The 22,524-nt window shown below is 43.5% G+C and overlaps 1 protein-coding gene across 2 annotated transcripts in view; it reads left to right on the top strand.

The window, feature by feature from the left end:
- The window catches only part of LOC106612894 (neurobeachin), a 301,033-nt gene that overhangs the window by 146,992 nt on the left and 131,517 nt on the right, over nt 1-22,524 (top strand). For both annotated transcript variants that reach the window (XM_045724516.1, XM_045724515.1), the window contains exon 40: nt 7,826-7,950. In XM_045724516.1, the coding sequence (XP_045580472.1) occupies nt 7,826-7,950 (125 nt within the window). The remainder of the gene's footprint in view (nt 1-7,825; nt 7,951-22,524) is intronic.

The raw sequence follows: 22,524 nt of genomic DNA, 5'->3' as shown, positions 1-22,524 counted from the left end.
AGTTCTGCCCCAAAATGTTCTATAGGATTGAGGTCAGGGCTTTGTGATGGCCACTCCAATACCTTGACTTTGTTGTCCTTAAGCCATTTTGCCACAACTTTGGAAGTATGCTTGGGGTCATTGTCCATTTGGAAGACCCATTTGCGACCAAGCTTTAACATCCTGACTGATGTCTTGAGATGTTGCTTCAATATATCCACATAATTTTAATTCCTCATGATGCCATCTATTTTTGGAAGAGCACCAGTCCCTCCTGCAGCAAAGCACCCCCACAACATGATGCTGCCACCCACGTGCTTCACGATTGGGATGGTGTTCTTCGGCTTGCAAGCCTCCCCCTTTTTCCTCCAAACATAACGATGGTCCTTATGGCCAAACAGTTCTATTTTTGTTTCATCAGACCAGAGGACATTTATCCAAAAAGTATGATCTTTGTCCCCATGTGCAGTTGCAAACCGTATTCTTGCTTTTTTATGGCGGTTTTGGAGCACTGGCTTCTTCCTTGCTGAGCGGCGTTTCAGGTTATGTCGATATAGGACTCGTTTTACTGTGGATATAGATACTTTTGTGCCTGTTTCCTCCAGCATCTTCACAAGGTCCTTTGCTGTTATTCTGGGATTGATTTGCACTTTTTGCACCAAAGTACGTTCTCTAGGAGACAGAACGCGTCTCCTTCCTGAGCGGTATGATGGCTGCGTGGTCCCATGGTGTTTATACTTGCATAATATTGTTTGTACAGATGAACGTGGTACCTTCAGGCATTTGGAAATTGCTCCCAAGGATGAACCAGACTTGTGGAGGTCTACCATTTTTTTCTGAGGTCTTGGCTAATTCTTTTGATTTTCCCATGATGTCAAGCAAAGAGGCACTGAGTTTGAAGGTAGGCCTTGAAATACATCCACGGGTATACCTTCAATTGACTCAAATGATGTCAATTAGCCTATCAGAAGCTTCTAAAGCCATGACATCATTTTCTGGAATTTTCCACGCTGTTTAAAGGCACAGTCAACTTAGTGTATGTAAACTTCTGACCCACTGGAATTGTGATACAGTGAAATAATCTGTCTGTAAACAATTGTTGGAAAAATTACTTGTGTCAAAATAGATGTCCTAACTGACTTTCCAGAACTATAGTTTGTTAACAAGAAATTTGTGGAGTGGTTGAAAAACAAGTTTTAATTAATGGCTCCAACATAACTGTATGTAAACTTCCGACTTCAACGCAAATGTGCGTCTGTAATTTTCTCATTCAATTAATTATCCACGATCCATTCAGGACTATCCATAATCATGGTAGCATTTACATTAATGTAGAAGTGTATAGAAACATTATATTCTTATTTACAGTAAAAGTGACTCCAAAATGACACATTATTTACCATTAATTTCTATTTGGCACAAACTAATCTGAAGAGTCACAAGCTTGATGTAATTGTTGTGTGCTAGGAATATGGGACCAAATACTCAACTTTTGACTACTTTAATACACATGAAAGTGAATTTATCCCAATATTTTTGAGCTCACGGTATATACTGTAGCTATACCACTATACTATACTATGACTATACTTCTCTACAGTATATCACTATACTATAACTGTCTCCAGTGCCAATACTAGCCTAGTTCATCACTACAAACCAGCTCCCACTGTCCTAGATTGGGCTGTATTTGTGTTGTGAAATTGTTTTCAGTCCTTTTATTTCCCACTTCACCATTTTATTTTGAGTCATGGCTGTCAGGTTTTACTGCCTTTTACCAACAGAACACATTCCCTGTGGAGCCGGGGTGTTAAATCTGTCTTTGTCTCCACAGCCCCGAGACACACACACACACACATTCAGGAGCGATGGGATTTAAATACACAGAGAAAAAAGGAGAGAAGATAGTGTTTTTATACATTTATTGCACTGCACTTAAAATCTAAAAGCATCTGTGAATAATGGCCGCCATGTTTCCTCTTGGTTATCAGGTCTGGAAAATTAGCTTTTAAAATGCAGTTTGAAATCCATTTGTGTGATTGATGTGTGACAGGGCTAATACATTTAGCCAGTTTCTGGGAGGCTTGGCCTCAGTCATTCTTTATGCCTGTCCTGAAGCCCCACTACGAAGGGAGAACGGGGAAGTGGAGAGCCAGTCAGTTGTCCTCACAGATCCCATTGAGATAAACTGGCTGTCACTGCCTTGCACTTTACAGTCTGTACAGTCTGTATTGATCAAATGTTCAGTATATAGTCCAATTATTGTATGCAAGTCATTACCCTCACATCATTTAGTAGTATTTGTCTGTTTCTGTAAGTCTGTAAGCCTAACATCAATAGAAGACCTTAGCTGGCAGACATTTACTAAATCTTTGTTAAGTATCAAACAGATTTTGTAACCCGCCTGGAGGACATCTGTGTCTGAAGCTGTTCTAGGGTCAAATTATTTCCCTGCATGCATTTCTCTGTCTCATGCATGAAATTAAGATTTTTGTGCTCATATTGGATTCAGCAAAGCAGAGTAGACATATAGCTTCAGATGCTAGAGAATATCAGACATGTCCTATTAGCTGGATTTGAGTGAATTTATGGACGAGAACATAACAGTTTTAACACCTCTCAGTATGCAAAATCTAGCTTTGTTTCCTTCTCTCTCACTCTGCTCTGAATATACTCTTACAATACACTTAAAATACCATCAGTACACTCCGAATACCATCGGTACACTCCGAATACCATCAGTACACTCCGAATACCATCAGTACACCCGAATACCATCAGCACACTCAGAATACCATCTGCACACTCCGAATACCATCAAATACAGTACACTCCGAATACCATATGTACACTCAGAATACCATCTGCACACACCGAATACCATCAAATACAGTACACTCCGAATACCATCAGTACACTCCGAATACCATCAGTACACTCCGAATACCATCAGTACACTCCGAATACCATCAGTACACCCGAATACCATCAGTACACCCGAATACCATCAGCACACTCAGAATACCATCTGCACACTCCGAATACATCAAATACAGTACACTCAGAATACCATATGTACACTCCGAATACCACCTGCACACTCTGAATACCATCTGCACACTCCAAATACCATCTGTACCCTCCGAATACCATCAGTACACTCCAAATACCATCAAATTCAGTACACTCCAAATACCATCAGTACACTCAGAATACCATCAGTACACTCAGAATACCATCAGTACACTCAGAATACCATCAAATTCAGTACACTCCGAATACCATCAGTACACTCAGAATACCATCAGTACACTCAGAATACCATCAGTACACTCAGAATACCACATGTACACTCCGAATACCACCTGTACACTCAGAATTTCACCATTACACTCAATACCATCAGTACTCTCCGGATATCATCAGTATTCTCTGGATACCATCATTACACTCTGAATACCATCAGTACTCTCCGGATACCATCAGTACACTCTGGATACCATCAGTACACTCTGGATACCATCGGTACACTCTGGATACCATCAATACTCTCCGGATACCATCTGTACACTCAGGATACCATCAGTACTCTCCAGATACCATCTGTACACTCTGGATACCGTCAGTACTCTCCGGATACCATCAGTACACTCTGGATACCATCGGTACACTCTGGATACCATCAGTATACTCCGGATACCATCAGCACACTCAGTATACCAAATGGAACTACTTTTGACCAGAGCCCTTAGGTGTGTAGTATTTTAGGTGTGTGTGTGTGTGTGTGTGTGTGTGTGTGTGTGTGTGTGTGTGTTGTGCGCGTGTGTGTGTGAGCTGACTGAGAAGCCCCCTATGGGAGCCGTTCCCTATGTAGTGCACTTCTTTAAACCAGGGCCCATAGTGCGCTATATAGGGTATGTATAGGGAATAGGGTGCCATTTGGAAGACATCCCAGACCACCCTCGCTGATCTGCCTGGCCCAGCCTCCTTCAGAACAGCAGCTTGGCACGACAGTCCAGAACCTGTCTGGTGCCAACTGCACGATTTAGAGTATCGCTGGCCCCTCTCTCCTTCCCCCCTCTCCCTTTCTTCCTCGCCCTTTTTCGCTTTCTCTTTCTTCTTCACTACTAAGCCACCTCCGAAGTGAAAGCATATGCTGTGGGATGAGGTTGGGGGGGGGGATCATCATGTTTGCTTGGTTAATCAATTCATGTAATCTTGGGGTTGGCTTGTTTAACGTTTGATTCATATTAGCTAGATACAAATGAAAACATTTTGGCTTGTAGTTTAGGTTGCTGTACAACAATGATTATCCTTCAGCAAATCAAATCTCATGCATCATATGTGTTTAATATGTTTAATACATTGCAGAGGAAATGTTCAAAGCAGCTCCTTCCTCGTCCACCACGGTAGGCAGACTATTTGCAGTGGGAATTAGGGGTTATAATCTGTAACGGTAATCTCTCGTCTGCCTACAGTGGATTTACATTTTTCCGGCTATGTAATCTATCGTTTACAATATCATTTACGTGGCTTTGCCCCTCCACCTACTGACATCTCTGTTCTTCAGCTTCAAACCTGCTGGGAGACTGACAGACATGGGACAAGCTCTAGACGTGCAGATACTCTGCGCACACACACACACACACACACACACACACACACACACACACACACACACACACACACACACACACACACACAGTTGATTGATGCTTAACTGAGACCGTGGTCTCGTGGCTGTCAGAGGCCTGCTAAGTCTCCTGAGCCTTCAGCTTACTGACAGTTGTAGATATTACATTCATATTATATTCACAGAACAGTTTGGTGATGTGATCCCCTTGTAACACGTTAATCTGTTTAGGCTGACTCAATATTATGGCAGAGAAGAGAGAGATTGGGGGTGTGGGGGAAGGTATACAATGGAAGCCCTGGCTGCTAGCCAGACTGCCAATGCTAGAGGTGGATTGGCAACAGGGAGGCTGTCTGGGTTGTTGTTGTTGTTTGTGGTGGTAATACACACTGACTGGATCATTTACAAGGTGGAGGATGGATTGGCAACCAGAAGGTTGTCTGGGTTGTTGTTGTTTGTGGTGGTAATACACATTGATTGGATAATTTACAAGGTGGAGGTGGAGGTATCATTTTAATATGGTCGTATATTGGCCCTATACCTGGCCAAAGGTAGTTCACTATACACTGAGTGTACAAAACATGGATCGTCTGCTCTTTCTATGATATAGACTGACCAGGTGAATCCAGGTGAAAGCTATGATCCCTTATTGATGTCACTTGTTAAATCCACTTCAATCAGTGTAGATGAAGGGGAGGAGACAGGTTAAAGAAAGATTTTTAAACTATGAGACAACTGAGACATGGATTGTGATTGTGTGCCATTCAGAAGGTGAATGGGCAAGAAAAAATATTTAATTGCCTTGAACGTGGTATAGTAGTAGGTGCGAGGAGCACCGGTTTGAGTGTCAAGAAATGCAACGCTGCTGTGTTTTTCACGCTCAACAGTTTCCCCCGTGTATCAAGAATGGTTCAGCACCCAACGGACATCCAGCCAACTTGACACAACTGTGGGAAGCGTTGGAGTCAACATGGGCCACAATCCCTGTGGAATACTTTCGTCACCTTTAAGGGTCCATGGACCAATGAAATTGAGGTTGTTCTGAGGGCAAAGGGGGGGTGCAACTCAATATTAGGAATATGGTGCCTTGTGGGACACCGTCAAAGGAGCAGGAGGACTGTGTAGTTCCTCACTCTGGTCTAGATGGAGAGGATGAAGATGAAGCACATCGTCCATTGATGTGACTGAGGATCTTCTCAGACCAAACTGTCATCTGCTCTACTATCATTTTAATCATCACTCTCTCCCTCGCTCCATATTTCTCTCCACAGCTCCGTTTAGAGTACGTAAATGACTTGCAGTGTTTTTCTACTTCTAGTTCCCCTTGAAGGAAACACAAAGCCTTTGAAATGTGTCCAGCCAGAGCTGCACTTAGTAACCTGATGCTGGGTCCACTGCTTAATGGTTTGCATTAGCTGCAAGCAATAAAACTATCCTCCTTCCCTGGTCCTCCCTGCTAATGTTGGAATAATCATTTACAAAGATGGTTTCCACATGCTGGAGATGTTCCCTTCTTCCTCTCCTGTTTTTAAGGCTCTAATTCACTCTTATTAATAATGAATACAAATGCAGTTTTCTTTTGGGTTGCCCCAGGGCTCTGAGAATCATTTCAATTAATATTTCAATACATTATTTTAATCATGGTTCCACATACCCACACAGGGAGGGAAGGAGTGAGAGAGGGAAGGGGGGCTGTTTTATAGTTCTCAGACTCTCCCCATCATTAAACCCCATGTTGCTGCCTCCCTCCTCTCTCCCTGCCTGCCTCCCTCCCTCCTATCTCCCTGCCTGCCTCCCTCCCTCCTATCTCCCTGCCTGCCTCCCTCCCTCCTATCTCCCTGCCTGCCTCCCTCCCTCCTATCTCCCTGCCTGCCTCCCTCCCTCCTCTCTCCCTGCCTGCCTCCCTCCCTCCTATCTCCCTGCCTCCCCTTTCCTTCTCCCTCCCTCCTATCTCCCTGCCTCCCCTTTCCTTCTCCCTCCCTCCTCTCTCCCTGCCTCCCCTTTCCTTCTCTCTCTCTCTCTCTACTTCCCTCTCTCTCTCTCTCTGCCTCCCTCCCTCCTGCCCTTACTCCCTCCCTGCCTAGGTTGAGGGTCCTACCTCTCTGATTTACAAATCTTGTTAAAAAACATAGTAAAAACGGAGGCAAGCTGTGCCATTTAGACTTGTAATTTGATGCTGTATTTGTTAATGGGAGTGTTAGTGATTTATAGTGTAGTGGCTTCTGCTGCTGCTGCTGCTGTGGGGCTCCTGGTGTTGTGCTGCTGTGTGTGTGTACTCTATGTAGCCCCCAGTGCGTGTGTGTGCGTGCGTGCGTGTTCGTGTCGTCCGTATGTGTATATTCTAACCTGCTCTCAGTCTAACCTGTATATCTCTGTCTAACCTGTCCATCTCTGTCTAACCTGTCCGTCTCTGTCTGTCTCTCAGTCTAACCTGTGTCTCTCAGTCTAACCTGTCTGTCTCTCAGTCTAACCTGTCCATCTCTGTCTGTCTCTTAGTCTAACCTGTCTGTCTCTCAGTCTAACCTGTCTATCTCTGTCTGTTTCTGTCGAACCTGTCTGTCTCTCAGTCTAACCTGTCCGTCTCTGTCTGTCTCTCAGTCTAACCTGTCCGTCTCTGTCTGTCTCTCAGTCTAACCTGTCTGTCTCTCAGTCTAACCTGTCTATCTCTGTCTGTCTCTGTCTAACCTGTCTGTCTCTCAGTCTAACCTGTCCGTCTCTGTCTGTCTCTCAGTCTAACCTGTCCGTCTCTGTCTGTCTCTCAGTCTAACCTGTGTCTCTCAGTCTAACCTGTCTGTCTCTCAGTCTAACCTGTCCATCTCTGTCTGTCTCTCAGTCTAACCTGTCTGTCTCTCAGTCTAACCTGTCTGTCTCTGTCTAACCTGTCTGTCTCTCAGTCTAACCTGTCCGTCTCTGTCTGTCTCTCAGTCTAACCTGTGTCTCTCAGTCTAACCTGTCTATCTATGTCTGTCTCTCAGCCTAACCTGTCTGTCTCTGTCTGTCTCTCAGTCTAACCTGTCTATCTCTGTCTGTCTCTCAGTCTAACCTGTCTGTCTCTGTCTGTCTCTCAGTCTAACCTGTCTATCTCTGTCTGTCTCTCAGTCTAACCTGTCTGTCTCTGTCTGTCTCTCAATCTAACCTGTCTGTCTCTCAGTCTAACCTGTCTATCTCTGTCTGTCTCTCAGTCTAACCTGTCTATCTCTGTCTGTCTCTCAGTCAGCTGAATGACTTCTGGCGTCTGGACTACTGGGAGGACGACCTACGGAGGAGGCGGAGATTCGTACGGAACCCCTTTGGCTCCACCCACCTGGACATCCCCTGCAAGACGTTAGACGACTATGGTTAGTCAGCATGCTCCTGGCTGATTGATTTACAGTAGAGAAACAGAATACTGTAGACCCAGAGGATAACACAGGAGCGTATTTGGCGACACTAACCCACTATCGGGACACTGTAACAAGCAACCTTATTTCAACAGTTTTTCTTGTCAACTGTTAGGTTCTTATTTTTCTGAGTAAATAACTCACGGACATAGAAGCTTAAAGCAAGTTTAATCATTCCCCAAAGGTTCTGTACAGCTGAAAACAGACAGCTAAAGATTTCAGACTTCACAGTTTATATGCATCCTACTTAAGACACTCCCCTTTCTCTCCAATCCTTACATGTTATGGCTCTACAGGAAGCTAATAAAGAGGGTAACGGGATTCCAAACATTTATTACTCTCTTAAGAGAATCTGTCCTCACCTCCTGACCTCAACCCCTCTTTCATCTAATACACATTCCGAAGCCTTCTTCTTTCTTCTGAAAACCATTAACTTCTAAAATAACCCAGTCTCTTTCATTTCCTATCATTCATTTAATATCTCAATGTTCAAAGTTTAGCACATCCCAACACAACTATACTTGATATCTGCTTCTAACCATTTCCTCTATTCTACAAAGTCTGTAGAAGTAACTAGTCTCCTGATGGAATGGGACCGTTTTTACTCAGTGTTTAGGGTTTGGTCAATCCATGACAGGGTCAGGGGCATATATGACAGTAGCTGCTGTCTCTCTCCACACAGTACAATCCTGTTATTCATAATGTTGTATGATCCCAGACAGCCACTGGGTTCTTCTCACTGTCAAGGCCAGCCTTATAAAGTGAGGAGCTATAGAGGGTCTCAGTGTCCTCAGGGTCCAGGGCTGAACCGTGTACTATGGGCAGGGCCTGTTGCTGAGCTGAGAGAAGTTTATTGTCATTTTTATAGGAAACATATTTACTGCCTCTGTCAATTGAACATGACATGTCCGTTCAATGAAACATTTAATTTTTTGTAGACTTTTCATTTGACTGTTGTGCTCTTAGTCACAAACTTTCCCTCATTGAGCTGACTAGGGGTGCGTCCCAAATTACATCATGTTTCCAATATAGTCCACTACTTTTGACCAGAGCCCTGTGGACCCTGGTCAAGAGTGGTGCACTATATACTGCAGGGAATAGGGTGCCATTTTGGACGCCGCCTAGCAGAGCAGATGGAGTAAAGGAACAAGGGGAACAAAATCTAGTGATTTAGAAACTACAAAATGCTCTCACATCAAACAAAACATGCAATAAAATAAAACGTCATTCATTTCTGTGATGCTAGTAAATCCTATTGTTCCAAGTTGTCTGCACTCATCGGGAGGTATGAACGGAGGTGAGCAGTCACTAGGCCAGTTCTCTAACCCATGCCTGATGACCCAGGTCTGGTATGAGGAGGACCAGGAGTTTGACCTCCAGGAGAAATGCTGAGCCCTAGTTCTCTGGGCCCTAATACTCGTCTTTGTGTAACTGAGGTTGCTTCCCGAATGGTGCCCTTTTGACCAAAGGCCCTGGTCAAAAGTAGTGCACTATGTAGGCAATAGGGTGCCATTTGGGATACAGATAGCTGTGCCGGGGGAGCCGACTGTTGGTTCAGCATGTCATCTGGCCTCTCAGCTCTGTGTCACTGCCAGAACACACACACACCCAACACACACACACCCCACACACACCCAACACACACACACCCAACACACACACCCAACACACACACACCCAACACACACACCCAACACACACACACCCAACACACACACGCCAGTCCTGCGGATAACACACACACACACGCCAGTCCTGCGGATAACACACACACACCAGATGGTTTCTCTCTGGGCTGCAGGTGGCCCATGTTAATGGCACACACACAATAATGACACTGTCTGCTTCTTATTTCTGTCTCAACCGTCCAGACACCTACTCGAGGACAAGGAGAACAACATTTTGCAACATTCATTATGAGAGACAGAGAGAGACTGCGTTTGAGGCTGGTTCTAATAGCCTTGTATTTAGCAGCCATGATGATCATACTTCAATAACTAGAGAGAGAGACTACTTGCCTGGTCATAAATGTCATTCTCACCAGTTTCACTCACTGGGGAAACATCATGTCAGAAGAGAAAGGTTTTTAATGTTTGAGAGAAAATGTTTCAAAGCTCTCTGTAGACAGATAGTAACACACTAGTGACTGACAATCTCAGTACTTGTGTTCAGTAAGTCATTTTTTCACAGTTTATTCTTTGGGAGCTTCTTGAATGTGTGGATTGAAATGTCTACGTGTGTGTACATCTATTAGCAACATTGACAGGGTGAGGAGGACTAAGGAGGGTTAGCTTTGTGTCTCTGCCCTCTGTCTGTCTGTATGACTAAACCTTCTCTGTTCTGTAGCAGCAGCTGCAGCAGAGGATATAGTTAGCTGATTGGAGCTGGGGAACCATGAAATGGAAGTCAGGTTCATATTGATCCAGTGTTTAACAGGCTGTTCTACCTCCAGGTGTCCTTGCTACCCTGCTCAGGTGGACAGGCTGGCTGTGTCCCTAATGGCACCTTATTCCCACTACTTTTGAACAGAGCCCCATAGGTTCTGGTCAAAAGTAGTGCACTATATAAGCAGGGTGCAATTTTGGACACAACCAGGCTCTCTCTGACCCTCTGCTACTCACACACACTGATCTTTATAGCTCATTACAGTAGAATTCACACACACATGCGCACACCCATTCACGCACACGCGTACACACACAAACACAAACACACACACTACTGCACCCCGGGACGACATGTATAGCTTTTTACAGCAGTAGAACACACATCATCACTAGCTATCATTCCATAAATGATCCTCTCTAGTCTGCCGTTCCCTGGTTTATTATCATGACTAATGAAGATTCACTCTGAAGGAGATGAGAGCTGCATGTTGTCTGACTGACTTTTAATGAGCTCTCTGAGGTATAACACTGTGGAACATGTCTGAAACCTCAATAATACTGTAACTAAAGTGATGAATAAAGGTATAGCTACAGGGCATCTAGCTACAGGGCATCTAGCTACAGGGCATCTAGCTACAGGGCATCTAGCTACAGAGCATCTAGCTACAGGGCATCTAGCTACAGAGCATCTAGCTACAGGGCATCTAACTACAGAGCATCTAGCTACAAGGCATCTAGCTACAGGGCATCTAGCTACAGGGCATCTAGCTACAGGGCATGTAGCTACAGGGCATGTAGCTACAGGGCATCTAGCTACAGGGCATCTAGCTACAGGGCATCTAGCTACAGGGAATCTAGCTACAGAGCATCTATCTACAGGGCATCTAGCTACAGAGCATCTAGCTACAGGGAATGTAGCTACAGAGCATCTAGCTACAGGGCATCTAGCTACAGGGCATCTAGCTACAGGGCATCTAGCTACAGAGCATCTAGCTACAGAGCATCTAGCTATAGAGCCTCTATCTACAGGGCATGAAGCTACAGGGCATCTAGCTACAGGGACTGTAGCTACAGAGCATCTAGCTACAGGGCATCTAGCTACAGGGCATCTAGCTACAGGGCATCTAGCTACAGAGTATCTAGCTACAGGGCAAGCTACATGGCATCTAGCTACAAAGAATCTAGATTCAACTAATCTAGCTATAGAGCCTCTAGTTCCTGGGCATCTAGCTACAGAGCATCTAGCTACAGAGCATCTAGCTTCGGGGAATCTAGCTACAGAGCATCTAGCTACAGAGCATCTAGCTACAGGGCATCTAGCTACAGGGCATCTAGCTACAGAGCATCTAGCTACAGAGCATCTAGCTATAGAGCATCTAGCTATAGAGCCTCTATCTACAGGGCATCTAGCTACAGGGCATCTAGCTACAGGGCATCTAGCTATAGAGCATCTCGCTACAGGGATTCTAGTTACAGAGCATCTAGCTACAGGGCATCAAGCTACAGGGCATCTAGCTACAGGGCATCAAGCTACAGAGCATCTAGCTACAGGGCATCAAGCTACAGAGCATCTAGCTACAGGGCATCTAGCTACAGAGCATCTAGCTACAGAGCATCTAGCTACAGGGCAAGCTACATGGCATCTAGCTACAGAGAATCTAGATTCAGCTAATCTAGCTATAGAGCCTCTAGTTCCTGGGCATCTAGCTACAGAGCATCTAGCTACAGGGAATATAGCTACAGAGCATCTATCTACAGGGCATCTAGCTACAGCGCATCTAGCTACAGGGAATGTAGCTACAGGGCATCTAGCTACAGGGCATCTAGCTACAGGGCATCTAGCTACAGAGCATCTAGCTACAGAGCATCTAGCTACAGAGCCTCTATCTACAGGGCATCTAGCTACAGGGCATCTAGCTACAGGGCATCTAGCTATAGAGCATCTCGCTACAGGGATTCTAGTTACAGAGCATCTAGCTACAGGGCATCAAGCTACAGGGCATCTAGCTACAGGGCATGAAGCTACAGAGCATCTAGCTACAGGGCATCAAGCTACAGAGCATCTAGCTACAGGGCATCTAGCTACAGAGCATCTAGCTACAGAGCATCTAGCTACAGGGCAAGCTACATGGCATCTAGCTACAGAGAATCTAGATTCAGCTAATCTAGCTATAGAGCCTCTAGTTCCTGGGCATCTAGCTACAGAGCATGTAGCTACAGAACATCTAGCTACAGAGCATCTAGCTACAGGGCATGTAGCTACAGAGCATCTAGCAACACCATCTAGCTACAGGGCATCTAGGCCAGGGCTGGTCCCCAGGTATAGGGGTGTGGTAATGAGATACTCCTGCCCTGTTAGTGTGTTACGGTCTCTACTCTCTGTCTCTACTGTTTCTACTTTCAGTCTCTATTATATGTCTCTACTCTGTTTCTACTCTCTGACTCTTCTCTCTGTCTTTACTCTCTCTCTACTCTGTTTCTACTCTCTCTCTACTCGCTCTTTCTACTCTCTCTACTTTCTGTTTCTATTCTCTCTCTCTCTGTTTTTACTCTCTGACTCTACTCTGTTTCTACTCTCTCTCTACCCTCTTCCTTTCTCTCTGTCTCTAATCTGTGTATCTACTCTCTGTTTTTACTCTCGGTTTCTACTGTCTTTACTCTGTTTCTATTCTCTCTTTACTCTCTGTGTCTACTCTCACTACTCTCTGTTTTTACTCTCTCTACTCTCTGTTTTTACTCTCTGATTCTACTCTGTTTCTACACTCTCTCTCCACTCTCTGTTTCTACTCTCTCTACTCTCTGTTTCTACTCTCTCTACTCTCTGTTTTTACTCTCTGACTCTATTCTGTTTCTACTCTCTACTCTCTTCCGTTCTCTGTCTCTAATCTGTGTATCTACACTCTGTATCTACTCTCGGTTTCTACTCTCTGTTTCTACTCTCGCTCTTTACTCTCTGTCTCTACTCTCTGTTTCTACTCTGTTTCTTCTCTCTCTACTTACTGTTTCTACTCTCTCTACTCTCTTCCTTTTTCTGTCTCTACTCTCTCTTTCTCTCTGTCTCTGCTCTGTTTCTACTCTCTTTCTACTCTGTTTCTACTTTCTCTCTCTACTCTCTGGCTCTACTCTCTGTCTCTACTCTCTGTCTCTACTCTCTGTTTGTACTCTCTGACTCTGTTTCTACTTTCAGTCTCTACTATCTGTCTCTACTCTGTTTCTACTCTCCCGCTACTCTGTCTCTAATCTCTGTTTCTATTCTCTGTCTCCTCTGTTTCTACTCTCTCTCCTCTCAGTTTCTACTCTCTGTATCTACTCTGTTTCTACTCTCTCTACTCTCTGTTTCTACTCTGTCTTTATTCTCTGTTTCTGCTCTCTCTGTGTCACTACTCTGTCGCTAATCTCGCTCTACTCTGTCTCTACTCTCTGTTTCTACTCTCTCTACTGTGTCTACTCTCTCCCAGTACTCTCTGTTTCTACTATCTGTTTCTACTCTTTCTACTCTCTGTTTCTACACTCTCTACTCTGTCTCTACTCCTACTCCCCCTCTCTATGCTGTCTCTACTGTCTCTACTCTGTTTCTACTCTCTGTCTCTACTCTCTCTTTACTCTTTGTTTCTCCTCTCTGTTTCTACTCTCTCTACTCTCTCGCTCTCTATTCTCTCTACTCTGTCTATACTCTCTGTCTCTACTCTCCCTCTCCACTCTGTCTCTACTCTCTGTTTCTACACTCTCTACTCTCTGTCTCTTCTCTCTGTTTCTACACTCTCAGTGTCTCTACTCTGTTTCTACTCTCTCTGTGTGTCTACGCTCTCTGTGTCTCTACTCTGTTTCTACTCTCTCTGTGTCTACTCTCTGTCTCTACTCTTTCTACTCTGTCTCTACTCTGTTTCTTCTCGGTTTCTACTCTCTCTCTATGCTTTGTTTCTACTCTCTGTCTCTACTCTCTATTTCTACTCTGTCTTTACTCTGTCTGTACTCTCTGTTTCTACTCTGTTTCTACTGTCTCCTCTCTGTTTCTACTCTGTCTTTCCACTCTCTGTCTCTAGTCTGTGTTTCTACTCTCTTTCTACTCTCTGTTTCTACTTTCTCTCAGTACTCTCTGTCTCTTATATTTTCCTGTTTGCGACTGAGCAGCGTCTCCCAGCGTTCAGACTAGCCCAGGATTCAGTGATGCTGGACAGCTTGTATCGTGTGGAATGTGAATTCTGTGGAGAGAGAGTGGTGGGGTGGGGTGGGGTGAGGCGTGGGGGGGAGATCTGGGACTGATGTAGGCTGGAAAACGGAAGAGAAGAGTTAAGGAAACACTACTATGTGATTAGGAAATGCTACTATATGAAACGCAGTTTATGAAGCAGTGCAAGGAGACAGAGTGGCGTTCTGCCCTGTTATCACTCTGTAGGATTTTCATTTCATAAAGCATAGACATTACAGAGACAGGTAGGCATGGGTTAAGGCTGGCTGAGTTAAGGGTAGAGGGACACCCTCATCTGGGAACAGAGTCCGGAGAGAGGGAAGAGGCAAGAGAGGAGGAGGAAAAAGCCCATTCTGCATTGCCGTTACCGTCCAAAACAAACGCTTGAACTTTGCATCTGTCTCCGATTCCACTGTTCTGGGCGGGATCTGTGTTGGTAGCGTGGAGGCATAGGAGGAAAAGTTCTCTCCAAAATGGTTCTGGTCAGGTCGCTATTGTGCCAGACGAACACACAACATAAAGCTTTTGGGGTTCCAAAACATAAATGACAGATTTTCAGACTTTTTCTTTTGCAGTAAATATACATGTCCTGCATAGCAGTGTTGCCCATTGTGTTTGATCCAGTTCGTGTAATTTACGTAGAATATGTGTTCTTCCAAAAAAACTCCACTGTAATTCTAAGGTTTCATATTTTATTTATGGTTGTATATAGTGAATTATTCCAAAGTATATTTGCCATCAGCCTTATTCCTCTGTTGGGAAATGTACTGTAGCAGAGTAGGCTGTTAAGTGAAACATCATGTGATAGAGTTTCTCCTTAAGGAGCGAGAGGTTGGGGCGTATGAGACGCAGGAGACCAAGAAAAACACATGCTCCCTGAGTCTGACTGAGGCTATAAAAATGAAAGGTTCATGCCACAGAATACTCCAGAGATCTCCCAATATATAAAACATAGACTGTTATATCACAGTTTGATTCAGGAGCCTGTGCTTCTTTTTAAAAGCATTTCAACTATTATCTATTCCACATTGAACAGTAAAACTACTGAACATTAAAATAGTTCCTTTCTCTGAGATTGTTAACTTTATTTGACCAAAGCTGAAAGCCCATATCTACTTTCTATCGTCACCCTCAAACTGGGAGGGAAACGTTGAAAATGTGTCATTCTGTCCTGTTGGCATGACGATAGGGAATGAGTGACAGGTGATATTAGCTCTGCTCTCTCTCTTCCTCCTCTCTCTCTCTCTCTCTCTCTCTCTCTCTCTCCTCCCCCTCTCTTTCGCTCTCCCTCTTTTTATCTCTCTCTCCCCCTCCCTTCCTCTCTCTCGCCCCCTGCTCTCTCACCCTCCCTCTCTTCTCTCTCTCTCTACTCTCTTTCTCCCCCTCTCTCTCTATATATATATATATATATATTTCTCTCCATATTATGGTAGGCTTTAACCCTACTCTATGGTAGGCCTTTTCTTGATGGTTCTGAATCATAAACCTGTTCATGAATTGGGTATGGTAGATATTTGATGTGTCATTGGCATTCTTCCTATATAAAAACACTATCAATGATAAATGGTTTAATCTACTTATTCTGGATTGACTATAAAACGCTGTTACATCTCAAATGATTTGCCATAATTTCCGCCATATGATTATGTGGGTCTTCCAAGGTCACTGTATTAGTCGTGGAAGTGAGGCAGAAGGCCTTGGGTGACTGGAGTGTAGAAGGAGGACTACTATATTGGTTAACCCTGATGCAAGTAGAGTTTGTGATAGTGCTGCTATCTGTGCTTCAGGGTTAGGGTCTGTGGGATGAGGTTCTGTTTAGGTCACAGACTAAAGAAATGAATTATGGTAGAAACAAAGTGGCCCAATCTCTTTTCTCCTCCTCCGTGTGTTGTGAGGGGAAAGGTGGAGGATTTAAAAGATTTCTAATGAGGCAGCAATGACACCTCAGCGCTGCCAAATTTTAGTGTTGACAAACGGCCGTCTATCTCACCGCCCGCTTTGATTTGAGAACATCTCCGAGTGTAGTGGCTATCAATCATAACAAGATGGACATTCATGTCAGCTCATTGTCTCTGTCCCTGTCCTGCTTCTTTCTTTCTGATTATTTAAAACCCTATATTCTACCCCTTGATAATTGAATTGTGTTGTGGACAAAGCAGTTTGCTCAGTCCTCTCCTCTCACTCTTTTTCTTTCGCTCTCCCCTTCTCTCTCTCTGTTTCACTTTCTCTGTCGCTCTCTTTCTCTGTCTCTCTCTCTGTCTCTGTCTCTCCCAATTCAATTTCAATCTAATAAGGGGCTTTATTGGCATGGGAAACATATGTTAACACTGCCAAAGCAAGTGAAATAGATAATAAACAAAGTGAAATAAACAATAACAAATGTACAGTAAACATTACACTTACAAAAGTTCCAAAAGAATAAAGACATTTCAAATGTTATGTCTATATGCAGTGTTGTAATGATGCACAAATAGTTAAAGTACAAAAGGGAAAATAAATATAGGTTGTATTTACAATGGTGCTTGTTCTACAATGGTGTTTGTTCTTCACTGGTTGCTCTTTTCTTGTGGCAACAGGTCACAAATCTTGCTGCTGTGATATTTCACCCAATAGATATTGGAGTTTATCAAAATTGTATTTGTTTTCAAATTCTTTGTGGTTCTGTGTAATCCTGATGGAAATCTGTGTCTCTAATATAGTCATACATTTGGCAGGCGGTTAAGAAGTGCAGCTCAGTTTCCACCTCATTTTGTGGGCAGTGTACATAGCATGTCTTCTCTTGAGAGCCAGGTCTGCCATCAACGGCCTTTCTCAATAGCAAGGCTATGCTCACTGAGTCTGTACATAGTCAACAATTTCCTTAATTTTGGGTCAGTCACAGTGGTCAGGTATTCTGCCACTGTGTACTCTCTGTTTAGGGCCAAATAGCATTCTAGTTTACTCTGTTTTTTTTTATAAATTCTTTCCAATGTGTCAAGTAATTATCTTTTTGTTTTCTCATTATTTGGTCGGGTCTAATTGTGTTGCTATCCTGGGGCTCTGTGGGGTCTGTTTGTGTTTGTGAACAGAGCCCCGGGACCAGCTTGCTTAGGAGGCTCTTCTCCAGGTTTTTTTTTCTGTAGGTGATGGCTTTGTTATGGATTGCTTCCTTTTAGGTGGTTGTAGAATTTAAAATCTCTTTTCTGGATTTTGATAATTAGTGGGTGTCGACCTAATTCTGCTCTACATTCATTATTTTTTTTTTTTACGTTGTACACGGAGGATATTTTTGCAGAATTCTGCATGCAGAGTCTCAATTTGGTTTTTGTCCCATTTTTTGTGAATTCTTGGTTGGCGAGCAGACCCCAGACCTCAAAACCATAAAGGGCAACGGGTTCTATGACTGATTCAAATATTTTTAGTCAGATCCTAATTGGTATGTCGAATTTTATGTTCCTTTTGATGGCATAGAAGGCCCTTCTTACCTTGTCTCTCAGATCGTTCACAGTTTTGTGGAAGTTACCTGTGGCGCTGATGTTTCGGTATGTATAGTTTTTTGTGTGCTCTATGGCAACGGTGTCTAGATGGAATTCGTATTTGAGGTCCTGGGAACTGGACCTTTTTTGGAACACATTTTTCTCTTACTGAGATTTACTGTCAAGGCCCAGGTCTGACAGAATCTGTGCAGAAAATCTAGGTGCTGCTGTAGGCCCTTCTTGGTTGGGGACAGAAGCACCAAATCATCAGCAAACAGTAGACATTTGACTTCAGATTCTAGTAGGGTGAGGCCGGGTGCTACAGACTTTTCTAGTGCCCTCGCCTATTCGTTGATATATACAGTTGAAATCGGACGTTTACATACTCCTAGGTTGGAGTCATTAAAACTCATTTTTCAACTAATCCACAAATTTCTTGTTAACAAACTATAGTTTTGGCAAGTTGGTTAGGACATCTACTTTGTGTATGACATAAGTAATTTTTCCAACAATTGTTTACAGACAGATTATTTCACTTATAACTCACTATATCACAATTCCAGTAGGTCAGAAGTTTACATACACTAAGTTGACTGTGCCTTTAAACAGCTTGGAAATTCCCCCAAATTATGTCATGGCTTTAGAAGCTTCTGATAGGCTAATTGACATCATTTGAGTAAATTGTAGGTGTACCTGTGGATGTATTTCAAGGCCTACCTTCAAACTCCGTGCCTCTTTGCTTGACAACATGGGAAAATCAAAAGAAATCAGCCAAGACCTGAGAAAAAAATGTGTAGACAAGTCTGGTTCATCCTTGGGAGCAATTCCAAACGCCTGAAGGTACCACGTACATCTGTACAAAAAATAGTCCACAAGTATAAACACCATGGGACCACGCAGCCATCATACCGCTCAGGAAGGAGACGCATTCTGTCTCCTAGAGATTAAAGCACTTTTATACAAAAAGTGCAAATCAATCCCAGAACAACAACAAAGGACCTTGTGAAGATGCTGGAGGAAACAGGTACAAAAGTATCTATATCCACAGTAGAAAGAGTCCTATATCGACATAACCTGAAACGCCGCTCAGCAAGGAAGAAGCCACTGCTCCAAAACCGCCATAAACAAACAGACTACCATTTGCAACTGCACATGGGGACAAAGATCGTACTTTTTGGAGAAATGTCCTCTGGTCTGATTAAACAAAAATAAACTGTTTGGCCATAATGACAATCGTTATGTTTGGAGGAAATTGGGGGAGGCTTGCAAGCTGAAGAACACCATCCCAACTGTGAGCACGGGGGTGGCAGCATCATGTTGTGGGGGTGCTTTGCTACAGTAGGGACTGCTGTACTTCACAAAATAGATGGCATCATGAGGGTGGAAAATTATGTGGATATATTGAAGCAACATCTCAAGACATCAGTCAGGAAGTTAAAGCTTGGATGCAAATGGGTCTTCCAAATGGACAATGACCCCAAGCATACTTCCAAAGTTGTGGAAAAATGACTTAAGGACAACAAAGTCAAGGTATTGGAGTGGCTATCACAAAGCCCTGACCTCACTCCTATAGAAAATTTGTGGGCAGAACTGAAAAGGCGTGTGCGAGCAAGGAGGCCTACAAACCTGACTTAGTTACAGCAGCTCTGTCAGGAGGAATGGGCCAAAATTCACCCAAGTTATTGTGGGATGCTTGTGGAAGGCTACCCAAAACGTTTGACCCAAGTTAAACAATTTAAAGGCAATGCTACTAAATACTAATTGAGTGTATGTAAACTTCTGACCCACTGGGAATGTGATGAAAGAAATAAAAGCTGAAATAAATCATTCTCTCTACTAATATTCTGACATTTCACATTCTTAAAATAAAGTGGTGATCCTAACTGACCTAAGACATGGAATTTTTACTAGGATTAAATGTCAGGAATTGTGAAAAACTGAGTTTAAATGTATTTGGCTAAGGTGCATGTAAACCTCCGACTTCAACTGTATGTTGAAGAGGGTGGGGCTGAAGCTGCATCCCTGTCTCACCCCCCAGCTCTCTGGAAAGAATTGTGTATTTTTTAAAACATTTTTAACCGCACACTTGTTGTTTGTGTACATGGATTTTATAATGTTGTATGTTTTTCCCCCAACACCACTTTCCATCAATTTGTATAGCAGGCCCTCATGCCAAATTGAGTCAAAAGCTTTTTTGAAATCAACAAAGCAGGAGAAGACTTTGCCTCTGTTTTAGTTTGTTTGTTTGTCAATTAGTGTGTGTAGGGTGAATACGTGGTATGTCGTATGGTAATTTGGTAAAAAGCCAATTTGACATTTGCTCAGTACATTGTTTTCGCTGAGGAAATGCACGAGTCTGCTGTTAATGATAATGCAGAGGATTTTCCTAAGGTTGCTGTTGATGCATATCCTATGGTAGTTATTGGGGTCAAATATGTCTCCACTTTTGTGGATTGGGGTGATCAGTCCTTGGTTCCAAGTTTTGGGGAATATGCTAGAGCTGAGGATGATGTTGAAGAGTTTAAGTATAGCCAATTGGAATTTGTGGTCTGTATATTTTATCATTTCATTTAGGATACCATCAACACCACAGGCCTTTTTGGGTTGGAGGTTTTGTGTTTTGTCCTGTAGTTCATTCAATGTAAAATCAAATCAAATCGAATCAAAGTTTATTTGTCACCTGCGCCGAATACAACAGGTGTAGTACTTACAGGCTCTAACCAATAGTGCAAAAGAGCTATTAGGTGAACAATACGTAAGTAAAGAAATAAAAACAACAGTAAAAAGACTGAAAAACAGTAGTGAGGCTATATACAGTAGCGAGGCTATAAAAGTAGCGAGGCTACATACATACACCGGTTAGTCAGGCTGATTGAGGTAGTGTGTACATGTAGATGTGGTTAAAGTGACTATGCATATATGATGAACAGAGAGTAGCAGTAGCGTGAAGAGGGGTTGGCGGGTGGTGGGTGGCGGGACACAATGCAGATAGCCCGGTTAGCCAATGTGCGGGAGCACTGGTTGGTCGGGCCAATTGAGGTAGTATGTACATATATACATGAATGTATAGTTAAAGTGACTGTGCATATATGATAAACAGAGAGTAGCAGCAGTGTAAAAGAGGGGTGGGGGGCACACAATGCAAATAGTCTGAGTAGCCATTAGATTACCTGTTCAGGAGTCTTATGACTTGGGGGTAAAAACTGTTGAGAAGACTTTTTGTCCTAGACTTGGCACTCCGGTACTGCTTGCCATGCGGTAGTAGAGAGAATAGTCTATGACTGGGGTGGCTGGGGTCTTCGACAATTTTTAGGGCCTTCCTCTGACACCGCCTGGTGTAGAGGTCCTGGATGGCATGCAGCTTAGCCCCAGTGATGTACTGGGCTGTAATCACTACCCTCTGTAGTGACTTGCGGTCGGAGGCCGAGCAATTGCCATACCAGCAGTGATGCAACCAGTCAGGATGCTCTTGATGTTGCAGCTGTAGAACCTTTTGAGGATCTCAGGACCTATGCCAAATCTTTTTAGTTTCCTGAGGGGAAATAGGCTTTGTCGTCCCCTCTTCACGACTGTCTTGGTGTGTTTGGACCATTCTAGTTTGTTGGTGATGTGGACACCAAGGAACTTGAAGCGCTCAACCTGCTCCACTACAGCCCCGTCGATGACAATGGGGGCGTACTCGGTCCTCCTTTTCCTGTAGTCCACAATCATCTCCTTATTCTTGGTTACGTTGTTATTCTGGCACCACCCAGCAAGGTCTCTGACCTCCTCCCTATAGGCAGTCTCGTCGTTGTCGGTGATCAGGCCTACCACTGTTGTGCCGTCTGCAAACTTAATGATGGTGTTGGAGTCGTGCCTGGCCATGCAGTCGTGGGTGAACAGGGAGTACAGGGGGGAACTGAGCACGCACCCCTGGGGGGCTCCAGTGTTGAGGATCAGCGTGGCAGATGTAATTGGAGAATCCAGTGGGTTCTGGTAGTCTTTAATAGTTGACTAAGATTTGTATTTGATCATGTAGATGTTTTTGCTGTTTGTTCTTTGTTATTGAGCCAAAACGATTGGAGAAGTGGTTTATCCATACATCTCTGTTTTGGATAGATATCTCTTCGTGTTATTGTTTGTTTAGAGTTTTCCAATTTTCCCAGAAGTGGTTAAATTCTATGGATTCTTCAATTGCATTGAGCTGATTTCTGACGTGCTGTTCCTTCTTTTTCCATAGTGTATTGCTGTATTGTTTTAGTGATTCACCATAGGGAAGGCGTAGGCTCAGGTTTTCTGGGTCTCTATGTTTTTGGTTGGATAGGTGTCTCAGTTTTTTCTTAGGTTTTTGTATTCTTCATCAAACCATTTGTTATTGTTGTTAATTTTCTTAGGTTGTCTGCTTGAAATTTTTAGATTTGATAGGGAAGCTTAGAGGTCAAATATAATGTTTAGGTTTTTTACTGCCAAGTTTACACCTTCACTATTGCAGTGAAACATTTTGTCCAGGAAATTGTCTAGA

The sequence above is a fragment of the Salmo salar genome, chromosome ssa09, assembly GCF_905237065.1.
Source record: "Salmo salar chromosome ssa09, Ssal_v3.1, whole genome shotgun sequence".
NCBI classification, from domain to species: domain Eukaryota; kingdom Metazoa; phylum Chordata; class Actinopteri; order Salmoniformes; family Salmonidae; genus Salmo; species Salmo salar.
Note: the sequence above shows the minus strand (reverse complement) of the source record. Positions and strands in the feature narration are given on the sequence as shown.